Source organism: Pundamilia nyererei, unplaced genomic scaffold (assembly GCF_000239375.1).
Source record: "Pundamilia nyererei isolate P.nyererei 1_Seehausen unplaced genomic scaffold, PunNye1.0 scaffold00014, whole genome shotgun sequence".
In the NCBI taxonomy this organism is placed as follows: Eukaryota; Metazoa; Chordata; class Actinopteri; order Cichliformes; family Cichlidae; genus Pundamilia; species Pundamilia nyererei.
This window is the reverse complement of record NW_005187415.1, coordinates 6,160,863-6,180,676: the sequence shown is the minus strand read 5'-3', so window position 1 is coordinate 6,180,676 and position 19,814 is coordinate 6,160,863. Positions and strand designations below refer to the sequence as shown.

At 39.9% G+C, this 19,814-nt stretch overlaps 1 protein-coding gene across 16 annotated transcripts in view; it reads left to right on the top strand.

Annotated features, from left to right (window-relative positions):
* Nucleotides 1-19,814, top strand: part of LOC102193240 (ELKS/Rab6-interacting/CAST family member 1-like) — a 135,359-nt gene that overhangs the window by 93,987 nt on the left and 21,558 nt on the right. For 12 of the 16 annotated variants that reach the window (XM_005725303.1, XM_013908802.1, XM_013908801.1 and 9 more), the window contains 3 exons: nt 1,625-1,772; nt 11,208-11,315; nt 19,126-19,311. In XM_005725303.1, coding sequence (XP_005725360.1) covers nt 1,625-1,772; nt 11,208-11,315; nt 19,126-19,311 — 442 coding nt within the window. Of the gene's footprint in view, nt 1-1,624; nt 1,773-11,207; nt 11,316-11,594; nt 11,673-19,125; nt 19,312-19,814 lie in introns of those variants that run through there. The other 4 variants (XR_001290275.1, XR_001290274.1, XR_001290273.1 and 1 more) reach the window with 1 other exon arrangement.

The window sequence follows — 19,814 nt, the reverse complement described above, 5'->3', positions numbered from 1 at the left end:
TTGTTTGATTGTGTGTGGCAAGTCTTTATAGGAGCATTATGGGATTGTGGAAAAAACAGCAGCGATTTAGACTGAAAACAGATATAATTTTGAGAATTCTTAACGTTGGGTGTCCTTGAATGTGGTTCTGTCCAATCTGTGGCTGATGGGATGAATGGGATGTGGCTTGGTGCTTCTCGACCACATGGAATGCTATCTATCTGTCAACCAGATCATCCAGGCAGGAGGGAAAGATAGACGGAGTCAAAATGGCTGGAAATGGAGACAGGGACTAGAGAATTGTATGGAAACGGAGGGAGAGAGAGGCATATAGAGACTTGAAAATACATTTTTACATAATTGCTAATTGCAGATAATATCAAATATGTGCTCTTAGCCCTTCTTGAAATACTGGGGACTTGGGAGTTTTGTGTTTACAACCAAGTTAGAAAATATGCACTTTCACGATTGTCCCTATTTTCCCCCTAGTTTTTCATCATTGTCATGTATCTTCTTATTATATAACTGTTTATGCAGGAAGAGCCAATCAAAAAGTGCAAAAAGTTAGATGAGTAAAATAAAGACATATCAGATAAGAACCAATGGGAAGTAGACTCACTTGGCACTTTGTAAGGAACATATTGTTTGTTAGGCACCCTTTTACCTCCACAAGTGCCTAAAATCTTTGTGGCATAGATTCATCAAAGTGCTGGAAACACTGATGCATCTATGAGAGTATGAATGTGTATGAATGTTAGATAGAAAGCAGTTATGTTGAAAAAGCATAGAAAAAAAGTCCGTCTATGAATTTGTAAATGAAGCAAGTTACGTAAATCGCTATACAGGAACCAGACCATTTACCATTTCCAGCATCACACAGTTCTTCCAGGATGTAAATCTCCCATTGCACCACATCTCAAAGGTGCTCTATTGGACTATGACTCGGTGGCTGTGTGGGTCATTTGAAAACTCATTGTCATTTTTAAGAAACCAGTTTGAGATTATATGAGCTTTGTAATGTAGTTCATTATCCTGATGGAAGATGGGTACACTGTGGTCATAAAGGGATAGACATGGTCAGCAACAACACTCAAGTAGGCTCCAGTGCCTAAATGATGCATTCAGTGTGTGGTCTTCCTGTTTTTTCATAATATATAGAGCTTAAGTGTGGTTAAGATGAGTGCGCTCTTCTGGTTGACACATCATGGGTTCGCCATAAAATTAAAGAGTTGCTTCACCCAAATTAGTCTACAACCACGCCGTTGGTTATAGTTGTACTGGTTCAGAGTTTAAGGTGATCTATTCCTGCAATTTCTACATTCAAACAGAAACAGGTGGAAAAGACTGGGCTTTAATCTGTGTTGACACAAAGAGGCATCTTGTGTCCAACGCTAGATTAACCACAGATAGTTTCAACTTTAAGTAATGTCATTGTAACTTTTCAGTGTCATTAACACCACAACTAGACCAGGAGCTGCACTACTGCTGAAACATTCTTAGTGAAAAATTATTTCATAATATTTTTTATGGCGAGGAGCGTTATTAAATGCTTTTAAGAATGTGTGTGAAGAAACAGTTTTCCTTTCTTTTGATGTAATTTTAATAAAAATGAATGCTTTACTAATCACAATTGGTCTCTGCGCAGGCAAGAGGCACTCCTGGCAGCGATAAGTGAGAAAGACGCCAATATCGCCCTGCTGGAGCTCTCCTCGTCCAAGAAGAAGAAAACCCAGGAAGAGGTCGCAGCTCTGAAGAGGGAGAAGGATAGTCTGGTTCAACAGCTCAAACAGCAGGTAAGACTCAAACACTGACATCCAAGGAAAAACCAGGAAAGCTTTTTGAGAGGAATGCAGGTTCCAAATCTGGAAAAAAAATGTAAATAAAAGCAGGGGGAACACAGGTGAGGTGACAGTGACAAGAGTAGTAAAGAAAAACAAGACTGGCAGAGAGAAACTGAGTCCAGATGTAACCGCAGCACTCCAGCCACGAAGGGTAAATTTAGGATTAACCTACCACTCCTACTCTCACCACATGCACACATAGAGTTCTGAACTTCAGCAGAGTTCTGGTGACAACATTTTCTTATGAACTGGTATTTATGTAAATGTTCTGTCCGCAGACACATGCACACTAACACACACAAAACCTTGCATGTCACCTTACTGGCACGGTTAGATGTTAATAAGTTCAAGCACACAAATGCTCACACCAATGTGTACACATTCCCTCAGGCCAAAAACAAGGATATAAACATGACCAAATGCCTCTGTGGTTCCACACAGAGGTCTATTCATACACACACACACTCCCACACACACACTCCATAACGCAGTTAAGGTTCTCGTGGGTCTTTTGAAATAACCAACTCCTTAGTGAATGAGCCTACTGGGAGTTTGGTGGATTTCTTCTTTACTGTTCTCTCCTCTGTATGTCTCATCATTTCTCTGGATGTGATATTACTTTTATTAACTTGCTTAACCAACGAAGTATACGATGAGGTGCTCTATACTTTTTAGTGGAGCTTAAGTTTAATGTCACAGTAGTAAATGTAGATAACTTTCAGTATTAAATTAATATACACCTTAACTTTTGTTTATGGTAGGCCATAAACCATAAGCCATCCTTCTACCAAGGAAGGTTGTGATAGACAGTGGCTAAGAAGCATATTTCTTATTCCACAAGGTCAGAAAACATATAAAGTCTCTTCAGGAAGTTCTGGATGTCCCCTCAGTTGGGTCTGCCTGTAAATCCTCCAAAGGTCGGTGCCCAGGAGGCACCCTAACCGGATCTCTGACGAGACAGCTGTGGCTTAGGGGTGTCTACTAATCCCCTGTGTCTACAAGATTCTTCATTTTGCCCTTGATACATTAATACATTAATTAAGAGTGTCAGAATATTAGATCAAAGTTCTGTAAAAAGCAATGTATGAATGAGTATATTTGGGTCGACAGACGGATTCGTGCTGCGGCTGCAGTGATACGGACGCTGTACTGGTCTGTTGTGGTGAAGAGAGAGCTGAGTGTAAAACCGCAGCTCTCAATTTACTGGTCGATCTACGTCTCTACCCTGACCTATGGTCATGAGCTGTGGGTAGTGACCGAAAGAACGACATCGCGGCTACAAGCGGCAGAAATGGGCTTCCTCCGAAGGGTGGCTGGCCTCTGCCTTAGAGATAGGGTGGAAGTTCAGCCATCTGGGAGGGGCTCGGAGTAGAGCCGCTGCTCCTCCACATTGAAAGGAGCCAGTTGAGGTGGTTCAGGCATCTGACAAGGATGTCCCCTGGGCGCCTCCTGGGTGAGCTGTTTCGGGCATTTCCCACTGGGAGGAGGCCCCGGGGCAGACCCAGGACGCGCTGGAGAGATTATATCTCTCAGCTGGCCTGGAAACGCCTTGGTGTTCCCCCGGAGAAGCTGGAGGAGGTGGCTGGGGAGAGGGAGGTCTGCTTGGGCTGCTGCCCCCGCGACCTGGCCCCAGATAAGCGGAAGAAGATGGATGGATGGATGGATGGATGGATGGATGGATGGATGGATGGATGGATGGATGGATTTTGGCTTATCTCTTTATTACCAGTCCAGTCCAACGCCTGTGCTCCATCTAATGCCACAACAATCCACCTCATGTTCCACTTCTTGATTAAGATTCTTGATGTTTGAAAGCATTTGCTTGGGACAGTTATTCCCTCAAACCAAAGGGAGCCAGAGCACTCCAGCACTTCCTGGCAAAGAACCATGGCCTCAGACTTGGAGGTGCTGTCTTTCATTCAGGCTGTTTCACACTTAGATGCAAACCACTCCATTGCATGCTGAAGATTACGCGCCAGTGAAACCAACAGAACCACATCGTCTGCAAAAAGCAAGGATACTATTCTGAGGTTTCCATAATGGACACCCAACTCACTCTGGCTAGGTCATGAGATACTGTCCATGAATATCACAAATATGAGCAGAGACCAGGGGCAACAAAGTGTGGAGTCCAAATCGATAGAAAACATGCTTCACGTTCACAAAGGAACTTGCTAAAACACGCAGCTAGTAGCAAATAACCCCAAACACAGAGTTATGATGCTCAAGATGAGTCTACTTCTATCACAGCCAAAGCTTGATTTTTAGCAGCTAATAAAAGCAGAGACTGTCAGGCTTAACTGTCAGGCTTGTAGCATCATTCACAAGCCCTTTCATAATTACAGCCGAACAGATGTTTTCTGTCAAGTACATTTGGGATTAGTTTTCACCAACTTTGCTGTCAGCTTTGTGGAAGAACTCAAATACTAAAGGTGTTACGTTTCATACATTATACATAATAACAACCCCAGGACTGATCTTAACAAAATTCAGCTGTTAAATTATACACGCAAGTGTGAAAAAAACAGGAAAATTACTGTACAGGGAATCCTAACTTTTTTCCTTCCCTCCTCTTTTTGCACTGTTTTTCTACATTTTACTTTTTTTCTTTGACCTTTGACTTTTGTTATCTGTTGCACTATCCAACCAGGCTTTCCATTTTATGTTTTGCTCAATTACTGCCAATACATCCCAGACAAAGGAACCCTACAGAAATACCATCCAAGTTTTTTTTTTTTTTATTTGATAGTTGCACGAAATGTAACTTTCACTGGTGGAACAGTCTGTTAAACTCGCTTAGATCATATAAAAATGTATTATCTAAGCATACTCTGTGTGTAATCAGCAATCTCGTAAGCACAGTGCACACCAGGCATACAGCTATGATAACGACACATGGTAAATCATAACTAAGCAGAAATCGTAGCGCTTTACACTCACTTTAAAACCCCATGGTTCAGATTAACTTGTCATAAAGACCCCTAGAATACAAATGCTATCACAAGACTTTCCTGTTCAATGTTGCCAAAAGTTGACTTAATGTATGGAAGCTCCGAGGTTTCAAAAAGACAAGCATTGGCTATGCAAAAGCAACATTTGCACGCCACAGTGTTTGAATAGATGTTTAAGAGAGAAGTGCAAGGTGTTAGAAAGTAGTGTCAAATGAAGTCAGAGTAACAGTCCTCACCCTCTCTCTTTTTTCCTTCCTCATCCCTCCATCTCGTCTCCGTCTCCGCGTTCTATTTGAAGTCATTTATGACACTTCAGGGTCTCGAAGGTGGTTACTGACAACACAGAGACTCAACTGTCTGCAGCTATGAGTGTGCGCATGCATGCAAGGGTGTGTAACGTTTTGCACAGCTCCAAGTCTCTCACTCTCTCTCTCGCTCCCATTCTCTCTGTAGAGCCATAATGTTCAGTCTCCAGTGATGGATCACAGCGGAGACTTCCTCAGTATTCCTGTGTGTACACATGCATCTGTTTGCAATGTTATCAAGTAAGCTGAGGCTTATGTAGCATTTTCTTGTGTCACGGATCGACTTTTAGATGCTTATAAATTAACTGACAAGTGGACAGAGGCAGAGTGATAGCATAAAATTAAAACTGAGTTTTTTGATGAAGAGTAAACTCTTGTTTGTCGTAAGGCCTCATGTGGCAGGTAGTGTTTCAGTTAGCAAGCTAACTTTGGGTTAATACTCTGGGTTTGCAGTTTTATGAATGCGGTTCACTTATGCGTGTGTTAGAAAAGTTGTTTGAAAAGTTTTTGAAGTTTGTTTTTTGACGACGACCACTCTTCAGTGAGTCACAGGTCAGAGTCGGGGTGTTTTTTGATGGAGTGCTTAAATACTGTTTCCAGTCTGGTCTGAATTTGGGTTTCACACAGCACAGTAACCTATGCCGCAGAGCTGTCAGACCCCACTACAGAGCAGGTTAAATTCAGAGAATTACATTTCTCGTGCCATGGAGCTGTTTGTGTAGTAACAGGCATGTAGAATTGATCGTACCCTATCTATTATGAGATTTATTATGAATTGAAACTATTTCAGTTAATCCATTGCAATGTATTAATGCTGTGTACTAATGATATGGCAATTGTAAGCACATTTAGTCAGAACAGACTAATAAACCAGTGAATGCAAGCAAAGAAGATTTGTATTTGTTGCGCTTATGCTGCATACGTTAAAACGCACCTGTGTCCCTGAAAGCTTTTCCTGCATGTTAACCTTTGACCCCCAGCTGCAGGAGGCTGTAGATCAAGGTAACTTCAGCTCTCTTCACTCTCCTGTATATCCCACAGTCTCCTTCCTCTTCCCTCTAAAGCAGTTTTCACACATCTGCTGAAGCCCTAAACATTTCTCAACATACCTGCTGTAAGTGCATGTGACAACCCAAATATATGATACAACTGGATTGGTCTTGCCTGCCTAGCACAAAATCTACCTGTGCCAATGTGAGAAATCCAATGCAATGGTAAATTTCTGATGAATTTACAGCAAATCACTGGTATTCATGGATCCTGGACTGTGCAGTGTATTTCAAATATTAACAACTGATTTTTCCTGACACATATTATGTGTTAAATGCATAGAGTGTATATGAAAGATGCAGTCAGCCTTTGGTTTAACATCACATCTTTGGAGGCTCTACTTTGCATTTTACGGCTGTCACCATCTTGATTTTCCGAAGCCAGTAGTGACCACATTTATACCGTAGACTGAATCTAACATGTAAAAGTAAAAAGTTACCATGCTTCTCACCTCATTTTTGACCTCCATAGGCATTTTTCTAGCATACTTTTTTTTTTTTTTTATCTGGGATGGCTGTGGGTCAGAAGGTAAATCATTTCATCTGGTAATTGCAAGGTTGTTGATTTGATCCATGATTGCTCCAGTCCATGTCCCAAAGTATCCTTGGGCAAGATACAGAATCCCACAGTACAGGAAAAGGAAGTACACAAGAAAAAAGCGCTTGTGTGAAAGAGACATGTAGTATAAAATGCTTTGGGTGCTGGAGTAGAAAGGTGTTATATAAGAATCAGTCCATTTATCATTTATGGCTTTAGTTGCTAGTTTGAGGTCTTATCCAACACACCATAGTGTTCATTTTGTAAATTATGGTCCAGCTTGTAACAAATTAAGGAAAAAGCAGTTGGTGTGGCTACCTTGACAAGTCACTGTCATATTATCTTGCAGTGTACTTGGTTTCTTTGTGAACTCCATCTGTGCCACGCACTCAATTTCAAAAGCAAAGAAAAAATAATATTTGTAATATTTTATGAAATGTTACAATAGAAAGAAGAGGGTGGAGGTGAGGAATTAGCAGGATCTCTCCTTTAGCAGACACATGTTTAACAGTTACAGGTCAGGGATGTATGTGTGGCTATGGTCCTCGGTCCAGACCTCTATGGCTGTAATATGGACATTTGTAAGACTTTTGGCTCTTCGTGTGATGATATTGTATTTCCAGCAGACCTGAATGAGATCTGTCCGCATCCATAATGTGGTCCATAAAGGGTCAAAACATATTTAAATAAATCTTTAATCTTTAAATCTTTACATAAATTATTTTTTACACAACAAATATTTGCATTCTTAGAACATATGTCCTGACATTCTAGATTTCCTATTTTGGTTTTGCAAATTAAATTATCTCCATTTTATTTGTGAACTAAAAACATCTTTAATACTATAACGCCCCTGTTCTTCTTTTCTGAATCACAGTTCATAGTGTTCATGCTTTGTTTTCCCACTAAACTCTTCATCACTTCTTGTTTGTAGTTATGATGACCTCCCGTGTTACTGGCAAGTGAAAAAATGTGGATCTAATCAAATTTATAACACCGCCGAGACTTACTGCAATGAAATAATCTCCACAGCGCTCAGCTCAAACACGATTCATTATCATTTGTATTTTTCCACTTATTAACAATTTTCTTTTCTTGATATAAAATGGGTTAAGAGTAATCTAATTTCTTATCATGATGAAATAGTTCTTGTCAAACCATGACTCAGCAACTTTTCATTGTTGATAATTGCACAGATATCTACAAAGGCGCTTCTATTGCCACCGGAGAGAAAGGCGAAACAATAATCTCATGTAATGTTCCCCAGAGCGTTATCGTAATGAAATAATTTTCTTCCAAGCGTGGCTCAGCAGCCCCCCCACCCCCTCACTTCACCTCGTTTTCATTTGTTTCTCATTCTTTCGATTGTTAGCGAGTTACAGCCGAGCTGTATGAAGGATGTGTGGGGGAGAAGCGGAGGGGAGGGAAGAAGACGTAGAGAAGCTTGAGGGAGGAGGAGTGAAATAATGGTGTGATGATTAGATTAAGTGAGAAAGAGAGTTGGCACAAGAACAAATGAGCTGAAGTCAGCATTCCTGACAGTTAGCGAAAGAGGAGAAATGTAAAGAAAGGCCAAAGTGGAAAATGAGGACACTTCTTCAGCCATACTTTCTTCTTTGTCTTTCCACCTCACCGATTGCATCAACTTCATTTTTAGGATTTTTTTTTTCCTCTTGCATGTTGCTCTCTAGATTTTCCATCATTTAAAGACAGATTTTTACTAAAGACTAATAAAAATCTTCTTTTTAGAAGTTTGGCCATAGTCATTTTTAAAAGCTTTTAGAAACAAAATTACCACACTTGGACGAGACGGCAGAACACTGCACTTTTAGATTAATTAGAAAGCTGCTTCACATAGACATGAAGACTTGCTTATGAGTACCGATGTAAATAAGTAAGGTACGAATGTAATAGGATGGGGCTGATTGTTCAATTAACCACACTGTAACTCATACTATTTGTCATATTAAAGGCACAAATATGCTCAGGTGATCCACTTCATGCCTTAAATTGCGATTAAAAAAGAACAAAGACTTTTGCTTATCTTAAAAGACCAAATTCATTTTGTAGCAACCTGTAAACATGTTTATTTCTGCAGCATTTAATATCAGTATTTAAGGTACCAAAGTCAATCTATTGGGATTGACTTGCTTTTGGAGCCAGCCTCAAGTGGCTCTTCAAGAAATAAACAATAAATAAATAAACAAAATGAACTCGAAAAATAGTGGACTAGACATGAAAACAAGAAGAGAGAAAGAGGACATGTTGCAAGCAGAAGGAAGGAAACAAACAGAAGCTGGAATTGGCCACAGATAAAATCAAGTTATGGAGCTCAAAATGAGAGAATGAAGCAGGGAAAAATGAAATACTATGTTTATAGATGGGAAGAAGACACTTAAAAAAGTGAGCTTCGATAACTACAGAAAGGAGTGCGTTAGGTATTTGGGTAAAAAGACTTAATCTTCAAAAGTATTATGTATGACAGAGGTTAGCGATGAAGACAGGAAGAGTGGGAGGAACTGGGGATTATTTTGATACAGAAAGCTCTAGGATGAGGAGAAAGAGGACAGGACACAGATAAAGTGTTTTTACAGAAAGGTAGGACAGAAGATACTAAAGAGATCAGAAATCAGGCACCCTCTTGACACAGCTTATCCTCTTCTTAACTGTCTTCCCTCCTTTTTGTTTCTTGCTTTCCAGATCCCAGAGCCTTTTTTGCAAGTGTTGGAGCAAATGTTTTTAATGTATGTTTACTTACGATCTCTTAACCTTTATGAAATAAACTTTCCTAAGGACAGAGGCACATCTGTCTGTTCAGCTTTATGTCACGTGTTCCATATGAACCTGGGGTTTTGGGTTATTATTATCTATTTTCATCTTTGAGGCAAACTCCTGGCATAAGTCATGTAGGCATATTTCTAGAAATTAACCGTAAGACTCCACACACGAGACCTCTTCCTCTATCTTTCAGTGTGACACAGTCCACTAAAGTGATGCTTACCTAAGATGGTCATTCAGAAGAACATAGAAACAAACAAAGACACCGGCTTTATTAATCCCACACTGGGGAAATTCACACGTTACAGCAACACAAGTGTCAGCAAGAAAAAGTGAATTAGAGATAATAATTGGAATAAATAAAAGAGAAAAACAATAGTGTACAAATAAAAAAATACACAATTTTACATATGTACATAAAGTGAAGTGGCAGTGATATATGTATTTATATATTTTTGCAGGCAACTATCACGTGTGTGTGTGTATTGTACGGTATGGACCAAGTCTTACTTGCTCTTTTAATTTCATTAAATTTGCGTTTCCCAAGCCAGTGTCTGGTGCATATGAACTTTCCATATGTTACAACAACAGCATCAAAAAAATAATAATCTGTGTAAGGACGGTTGCGGGGGAGGGCAGGTGGAAGTTGCGGTCAGATACTAATAAAGGTGACTTTACAGCTCTGCGCGTGTTTATCTTCAAACTTGTGTGGTGTGCAGATAAACTGTCTGCTCTGCGAGTTTGCTTTATAGGTGTTTTTAAGTGTGGCATGGGCTCGTTTGTGCAGGTCCAGATACTCACCAAGTGTAACACACTGTCAGACGCGTGATCGTTTTGCTCACATGCACACTCCTAAAAGTGCAGTCTTTCATTTAGCTTTCAAACAAATGCATATAAAATTTTTTTTTTTTACTTTTTGTCAAACACACACACACACATATATACATATATATATATATACATACACACACACACACACATAACCTCAGTCTGTCCTGCTTAAGCTCCTGTTCCTTGCAGGGCTCAGTGTGAGGCTAAGGGGATTTAGAGTATACAAGACTTACAGATTTATACTGACTCCATCTCTTGCTTTTCATCTCTCACCCCTCACACTTTGCAGGCCTACTGTAAAACCTGAAGTATAACTATAACATGTGAAACAGATGGAGCAGCAAGACGAGGAGAGAAGACGAAAAGTGGGGGGGGGAATGTGACAGTAATCCGAGGAGCAAAAAGATGGTTGCAGAGAAAAGACAGGAGAAATGAGAATGGAGGAAAGAAAGAGCAAGATATGGAGGAGGAGGAGATGAAAGTGTTTTGGAGGCCTTTGTATGTGTACAGTCTAATATTTGTCTAAGTCTTTATGGATCTCCCCTCAAGTGGCAACTTAACAAGCCTGTTATTTTTCTGCGCCGGTTAACAAGCTACACAACAGGTTGCATGATGGTTGTGTGTGTTTGCAGTCTGAAATGTGCAAGATGAACCAACCCAGTTCTTGAAACTCAAATACAAATGGACAGTTGGGAAGCCCTCTGTTACTGTTTTCCTCTTGCGCACAAAAACACACACATATGCACACTTTTTCAGGCAAAGCTCATGGCACTCACTCAAAAATCTACTCCTCTCCAAATTAACTTCACACGCACACGTACACACACTGGTTTATGCTCCGTCTAAAACACGAATGTCATAATGATGATCGTGCTAAATTCCACCTAAAAACAAAAACGTGTTTCTAATGAGATATATTATTTTTGTCTCTGCAGACGCAGAACAGGATGAAGCTGATGGCGGACAACTATGAGGATGATCATTTGAAGGTTTCATCCCCAAACTCAGAGCAGCCCAACAATCACAAACCCTCCCCAGACCAGGTAAGATAACTGCCCCGGATGGTGTGCATTGGCCAAACCAGTGAAATCTTTATTTTCTTTAATAATATTTGAATGAAAGACTTTCCAGCAAGTCATATTGCCATTTCTGGGCTATTGGATGTTAGCTTATTTCTCTTCAAATTTACTAATTAAAGTTAACCATTTTTTAGCACTATTACTTGTTCTGCACTCTCTATATCTCTGTTAAGTTTCCCTTTTTTGCTAAACTAACTTCCTGTTTCTGAACTCACGCTGCGGCTGGACTGAACTAACCGATAGGACGATGAGGAGGGCATTTGGGCCTAGCCAATCACATGCCTTCTTCCTCACCCTCAGTTCATCATTGTGTACAGAAGGGTGAGCGTCTTCTCTGTCTGGATTTGATCATGGCCATCGTGTCATTCGTCTTCCTTTTCTTTAGTTTCATCCGTGACTTTGTGATCTCATTCTGGCATCATTGTCTGCCATTTCACTTTATTTGTGGCCTCATATCGTTTTTTATTTATTCAGTTTTCCTCCATTCTTTCTAACATTGAAATCCAATCTTGAAATGCATCTTTTATTCTGTGATTCATCTTTCCTTTCCTTTTTCCCTTCAGCCATCAAATCTTGAATTGTGCTTCATTTGTTCAATTTCTCATCCTTAAATATAATTTCATTCTCTCATGATAAGGATTTCTTCCAGTTGGCATTCTCTGAACTCTTTTTTTATGATTTATTTTTTTCCCTGTGCATTTTTATACCCATGATTTCATTATTTCAACCTTCATTAATCTTTTGGATGATTCCCTTGTTCCTCAAGTCTACTTGGGTCTTGCCTTTGGTTTGATATTGTAAGCTTCATGTGTCAATCATATGCCAACTGAGACCATATTCTTATTCAAATCAACTGAAATGTGTGATGTAGTGTTGGAAATGTGCACCTTTGCTAAACTGCTTTGTAAAAAGTATATTTCTTCTGTCAGAAATGATGAAAAGAAGGTTTTTCCTTTGACCTTGCTCCTGTGTTGTTTTTTTAATCATACAATAGGGGCTTTCCAGTATTTCAAAAGCCCAAAGGTCATTAATTGTAGATGCGTAACAAGATTCAACTCAAGAAAGAACAAAAGACACCCAACCACAATACGTCTAATGTAGAGCAGTCTTTCTTAAGAAAAAAGAAAGAAACCTGAGCATTGAGTAGTGCAAGTGTTCAGGTTTCAACGCCAAACTGGCAAAGTCACTTGTTCCCATTAAACTCTTGAAACAAGTGAATTGGAATTTTTTACACATTTTAAGCAATTAATGGTTAAAAGGCTCTTCTAAGTTTAGTGGTTATTAAAAGGCATCCAAACGGTTGGATCTACTAAGACCACAGTGCAGAGACGGCACCACATATGAGCTGCACATGCTGCTTTTAGTGCAGCTCAGCTGCTCCAGATGGATTTCCCATTGGGATGCTAAAAGCCCAAAGGTTCACCATTGGATCTAAGTTTGACCCTGGTTATTAATTAGCGGTAGCACCTCCCTGCTGAGAGAGGCAGCACACACACAGCTTATACTCTATCTCCTTTTCTTTCTGTTTCCACCTCTCTGTATTTACATAGCCACATGAAAACACACTCTCTTGGTGTGTAAGATTGGTAATTTGCCATAGCACATTTCATCCGCACAGTGAGTGATTGTGTGTATTCTGTGAGGGGATTTTGTGCTGCAGCTGGACAATGAAATGCTTCAGAGACAACTGCTGCTGCACAGAAACACAGGGGAGCACTCTTAAGACACATCAGGCATTGTCAAGGCCACTTCATGGTATTTTGCTTTTTCAAATAGCTTTCAGATTTATTAGATGCATAACTACACAAAAAATAGTAGAAAATGTACATTTTATAAATTAGCAAGTGTCTTTTTCAGAGTTTTTTAATGTGTTTTAAAATCTATCACCATTTCTTTGGAAGTGAAAGTGATATTACATTTACATTACATATTCCTGAGATGTTTTTTTGTAAGGTGGATTAAACAGTTTGACAATACAGTCTAAACATGTAATTGGTTCAGCTTGTTTGGCTGTTGGTTAACAATCTAGCATCCACAGTTTTAAAGACATCATGTTCAGATTTTGTGTGATGGTAGATACCATAACAGCCCGAGATGATTTCATTTTGGTGAAATGGTCACGCTCTTTGGGGAGAGTTGTGCTCTGTGAGTGTTCTTGTTTTCCTTATCAAACAAAACAGTTTTTCACACGTCTTGCCATTTTTTCCCCATCTCACAAGCCCAAAACCCTCAAATTAATCCAGTTACAACAGCGGTCCCCAACCGCTGGGCCACGGACTGGGCCACGACCCAGTCCGTGAGTCGTTTGGTACTGGGCCACGAGAGTTGAGGTTCGGGTGTGAAATTTATGGTTTTCAGGGTTTTTATTGGTTTTTAGCATTAACTCGGGTTCCCTGGGTCTTTTCCCGTGTGTTATGAATAAATCTTATTTTTTTCTGGTACCGGTGCTGGTTTTATTTTGTTGTATTTATCCACGACACCTTAAAGGCCGGTCCGTGAAAATATTGTTGGAAATAAACCAGTGAAATACGAATACAGAAGATCCAAGCTCCACAATGAACACCCGCGGACGACCAGCGGATTCAAACCCAGAACCTTAATGTGAGGCAAACACTAATGCTGTGCAGCCTTTTGTATAGTGTTTGCATATTCCCCCCTGTCTGCATGGGTTCTGTCTGGGTACTCTGGCTTCCCCCTACAGTCCAAAGACATGTAGGAGTGAATGGTTGTCGGTCTCTCTGTCTTAGCTCTGCAACAAACTGACGAGCAGTTTTACAACCGGATGATACATTTGCTTGGCAGTTTAAGAGATCATCTACTAGCCAAGACTTCATCGGTTGGGTCACTGAGATAGCACTTACAGAGCAGTGAAAGCCTACACCCACTACTGATGCTGATGCTGGACAAATATGTGCATTTTTGCTGGTGTGTATTTGTCTCAGAGGGTTCTGCGGAGGAAGAAAAGTCTTGATTTCACCATATAATGTGGCCATAGAGGGTTTTTTTTTAATACATCCCATCAGTGAGGCTAGCTGAATGTCTCTCTATGGAGTTCTTTCATAGAACAGTAAGAATCTGGTAGGCAGGCAGAGGAGTCTAATAAAGAAGCACAAACACACACACACTGACTCACAGTGCTGTATAAAGTTATTTCTCCTTTGGGATTGTTTCATACTACAGTAAGATACTGAGAAGCCCTGCGGACCCATTAACCACACACACACTCACACACACATTGCATATGTTGGCTATTGGAGGCTGTGTAATACAAGAAAAACATGTAGACACATATTTGCCGTATACCTTAATGAAAGTCTTGCGAATACGTTCAGTGGTCTGTGTTTCTGTTCGTATTTTATCCCATAATTCCTCCTCGATTTTTCTTATAATAGAACTTAAAGAAAAGGAAACAACTCGTGTTATTTCTCTCCTAATGTCTTCCTCATATCGCCGTCATTCCTTCCATTCTTCGTGTCTGTTTCTCATTCGTCTTGTATTTGATCCGCAGAGCTCCACTGCAGGTCTGGAAAGTGTGGACAGTGATTTTTTTTTTAAGCTTTCTGACAGAATAGTATGAATTACAAAGTGTGAGAGGACAGCTGTTACAAATATGTTAAGTATGTTTGTAGAGCAGTAAAGCCAAATTTGGAGAATTTTCTTCAGATATTGCCATATTACACATTAGTCTGGGAGAGATAACGGCCTCACTGCACATCTGCCATCAGCAAATATAACTCGGAGCCAAAGAAAGAGGGCTTGAAATGGCGAATGTGTAGAATCTCTTCAGCCTTTTAACTCCAAATGTTGTCGTTCCCTCTCTTTCCTTCTCGGTCTACCTCCCTTTCTCCTCCAGAGGGAAATGTTCAGTAATGTATTTTGTAATGGACTGTAACCTACTGGCAGGTCCTCCCTGGAAAATACTGTAACTGGAGCCATTTACAAAGCTGATAACCACCATGAATGAGTGTGAGTGTGTGTATGTATGTTTTTCTGTGTCGGAACCTATTTGTGTCTGCGTGTGTATGAGTGTGTTGCGCTGACTTGTGCTACCACACATTTAAAAGTGTATATTTTATGTGTTTGTGTGTGTTAGGGTTAGGTTTAGCTGCTGGTGAGTATTGGCGATTCACTGGAAAAACACAAAATTGCTGAGACTTTTTCTGTCAGTTGTTTGTGCAGCAAATCAGGGAAGACTCAAAATCACAAGTGACAGCTCCTCTGATGTACTGTCACTTTTCATTGTTGCGTCAACGCCACTAAAGAATGGAGTACAATTTTTTTTTCACAAAATCCCTCCATCCAATCTACTTTTGATGAACTTAACCTCAAAAGGATTCTCAAATGCCAGAGCAATTAAATTATGTTTTTGTCAGTGTTTAAGTGATAACCAAGTAAGTATTTTATAGTTAGAAAACATGCTAAAAGTGACTAGGACAAGTAGGCAACAGGTAAGCGACTGCTTAAAGCTGTACTCCAATGCTGACGCAAAGAGGCTCGGTAGCTCAAGCTGGAAAACATGGAGAATTTATTCCTAATAATTTTCAAAGTTTGTATTCTCTGTACATTTATTGTACTCTGCTACAACCCAGAATGTGCATTTGGCACAAACTTACAATTTAGACCCAATAGCTGGGTCAGATCAAGGGCACATTCTCACCATAAACACACTACTCTGGAGTTCATTTGGAACCAGGCCTCCTCCAAAGGGTCTTGGTGCAGTTTATTTGGTTTTTGCCCTAGTGCGATTATCATGTTCATATCTGCACAGATGAATTGCACCAAGAGGAAAAACAAACCAGAGTTAACGGACTAAACAGGGCAGGGGTTAAAGCAACCTTGGAGGTGAACAACAAAAGGCAGGAAAGGAAACAGATTATCAATTCTACAATCAAAACCAAGATAATCTTAACTCAGACAATAATGTTGACTACTACTGGGAGATATAACCAAATGGACAATGTAGCAGATGTACTGCCTGGTACAAGATGAAGCTTTAAATGGGTGGAGGTATAGCAGTTTGAGTATACTCAATTGTACATTGCTGTAACACCAGGGTGATGGACAACTTTTCAGCAATAAAAAATGGAACAAGACACAGAGACATGGAGCACAAGTAAAGTCTAGACTTGACTAAGCCTGCATGTTGCAGAGAAAATACAGGTTTTCCTTACAGCTTGCTGCCTGGGGAATCTACAAACAGTAAAGCAACGGCAAAAGAAAATGAAGAAACCAGAACAAGATTACACTGCAATGACTCTCGCTGTACCATTACAATTAAGGCCTCAGTAAAGTTGTGCATTCCTGCTGCTGCTGCCAAAAGGCACAACTTTTATTTTAAAGATGAATGGTCTCTGCATTCAGTTTGTGTCACATTTTCAACTTTCATTATCGCTCAACAACTAGTTGGGGAGCGTTTGGAGATAGGTGGGCATCGTCCATGAAAACTAAGGTCGACTTCAACAATTCACAAGCAGTGACCCAAGCAGGCACAAGGAGGTTTTTGGCGTAGCACCATGTACCTCTTTGTGACCAGTTTCACCCGAGCCACTGATGGCTGACACCGTGTTGCCAGTTGCTTTGAGGACTTTGAGTATCTGGGATAGACACACACACATAGACAAGCAGAGAAAAATAAAAATAAATAATATGCAAAATAAAAATTAAGTGACACAAGATCAAATTGAGAAAAATATTTAAAAAAATGTAGATGAAGTGTTTGGCAACACAAAAACCATTATTATTTTTCCTGCTATATTTATCTGATGATGTCATATCATCATTCATTTATTGATATTCACCGAGTTCACCAAATAACATTCTGTGTAAAATGAATGTATATAATCAAACCCCAAACCTGAGGCAAATTCACATCGATATTTGTAGTTCTTGTGTGTAAGAAGTGAAGACGTGACGAGGTTAAAAAGTGGAGGAAGAGTTTAGAGAGAAAGATGTTACTGCGCTGAGGATCCTGTCAATGAAACACATGGGTTGTGTTTGTGTGTGGGTATGCTGAGTGACGATGAGCACAGCTCGCAGAGTGTGGACAGACGCTGCTGGGATTAAATATACTTTACCCACACACACACTAACAGCCCTCTTAAAATGCTTCCTCTGCACTTAAATCGTAGTATTCCCCAAGGAGAACAGTGTGTGTCAGCATGCCTTATCTCTGTGTGTGTGCGCGCGCGCGCGTGTGTGTGTGTGTGTGTGCCCTGGGAGGTCTCATGTCATGCGCCCAGAATGCATGTATCTGTTTTGCTCATCTGCACTTATATAGTCAGACGTTCAACAAGAAATGATGCTTTTTAAAGAGAATCGTCTTTCTACTTCTGAGTTCATAATAGCCATTACCTGTGGATTGGTGGGGATTAATATGTTCTTCCAGTATTCTGTTTACTCGTGAGCATGACAGTCTACCAACAAAATATGTTTTTATATATATGTTCACCTCTTTCCTCTGTCTATTTTTCCAATAATTAATTCGTCTTTCATTAATCTAAATGTCTGAATTAGCCAAAACTAATTTTACTTTACACCGAGGTAAACTTTGCCCTAAACATACAGTCTGTGGTGTCTGAAATCATATTTTCAATTATATTATATTAAATTATATTTTCTTGTTTGCAATTTATTTGAACTCCTACTACTTCCAAGCACTTTGCAACTTGTGTGCCTTTGAGTTTTGGTATATATTTCTCCTGTTTGCTATTTATTCCTCCTGTCTACTATTTATATTTTATTCCGGCACAGTTGTACATGTACAGTGACAATAAAGGGCTATTCTAGTCTATTCTATGAAATCTGTTTGTTTTTTTTACCCTGTAAAAAATTTTATTTCCGGTGTTAAAATTTCAGTTTTGTGAAAAAACAGCTACAAAAAATAAAAACAACTGATTTGTAGGGAAGGGATTTGAGAAGAGGTGTGCTATAAATCAAGTTCAACATAGCCAGGCTTTTTTGTGTTTTTGTGCCAGGCTCAAAAAAACCCTTAAAACTCTTGTCAGAAAAGAGCAGCTCTCTTTTTTTACCTGGCTAAATCACCATGGTAACTATGCTGAACATGTTTTAAGCGTATTATAGATTCTCTGCTGGGGGATTGTGTCTTATATGTGCAAATTGTTAAGCTGTACTTTACTAGAAACTGCTGAAAGAAGCACCGCATCATCAGGGGAATGTGTGTGCATTAACTTTTTGAAAGCAGTCTCAATTACACATCCATCAGTGCCTCATCAGGCAAGCTGTAAGAAGACTTTTACCAAGCTAACAAATACTTAAACTATGCATATATCACTGGTATTTTTATTTGATTTGATTACTTTTTTCAATTCATGAAATTATTTTTTTTATGTTTCGTTTTTAGTTTTGTTTCCATAAACTACAATAACCTCGGTGCTCACAGTGGATCAGCTGCTGTAGGTGCAGTGTTTGTGGAAACTGAGCACATTGTTTTTCTTTAAATGAACTACTTTAAATGGTTTTCTCGGCTGAAAACTGCCCATGAGGGTCTTCTTTCAGTCTCAGCTACAGCTGTGACAGTATGCAATTAAAAACAGTGCACTGATCCTCATTATTAGAAGCGCTTTCTCTGGCTTTCTCTCAGTGTGCCTCTGCTTCATTTTCTTTGTCTTACTCATCTTACATTTGCCCATCACTGCATGTCCATCTGGCCTAGTATTCTTGCAAAATCGTTATTATTATCGTTCATGTTTTTTGTTTTGCTATTTTTCATACAGTAAACACATAAAAGAATTAATTTTCTGTTTTCCTCCTTCAGATTCTTTCTCCTCTCCTGGATCTTAATCAGAATCGCAGTAAGCTGAAGCTGTACATCAGTCACCTGACCTCACTGTGTCAGGAGCGAGACCCAATCATATTGCAAGATTTTGCCCCGCCCCCCGCCTATCACCGCTCTGACTCCGCTTCCTGGCATACGCAGCTGCACAGCATGACGCAGGAACAGGTGAGGACACCTGGGTGTGTTCTGAGTGAGAGATGAGAGGAAGGAAAAAATGAAATGCAACGACATCAGTCATTCCTGCGGTTCAAAAAAAGTGTTTGTGTGTGTAAGAAAAAAGGGGGAAAAAGAGCGAGAGCGTGTTCTATTTTTGAGAAGCGTGGAGGGAAAAAAAGCGATAATATTTAGTTGCTCCTCATTTATCAATTCTTTAAAACTCTCCACTGTGTGTGTTTGTGTGCTTGCCTTTACATGCTGTATGTGTTGACATGCACGAGGTTGCATGCTTGTTCTTGCTGTGAGTGTGCAGATGTGTGTGTGTGTTTGCATGTAGGAGTAGGGGCACACACTTGGGCTTGCCTGGCAGGTTTTTGGCGCTGCTTTTGACATTATTGAAAAGATTTACTCCAGCAGGTCACCTGACGACAAGCGCCTGGCTGCGGAACAAAAACCGTTTCAGACATTTTATTTTACTGGGAGTAAACTCCGTTTCAAGCTTTTGGCAGCAG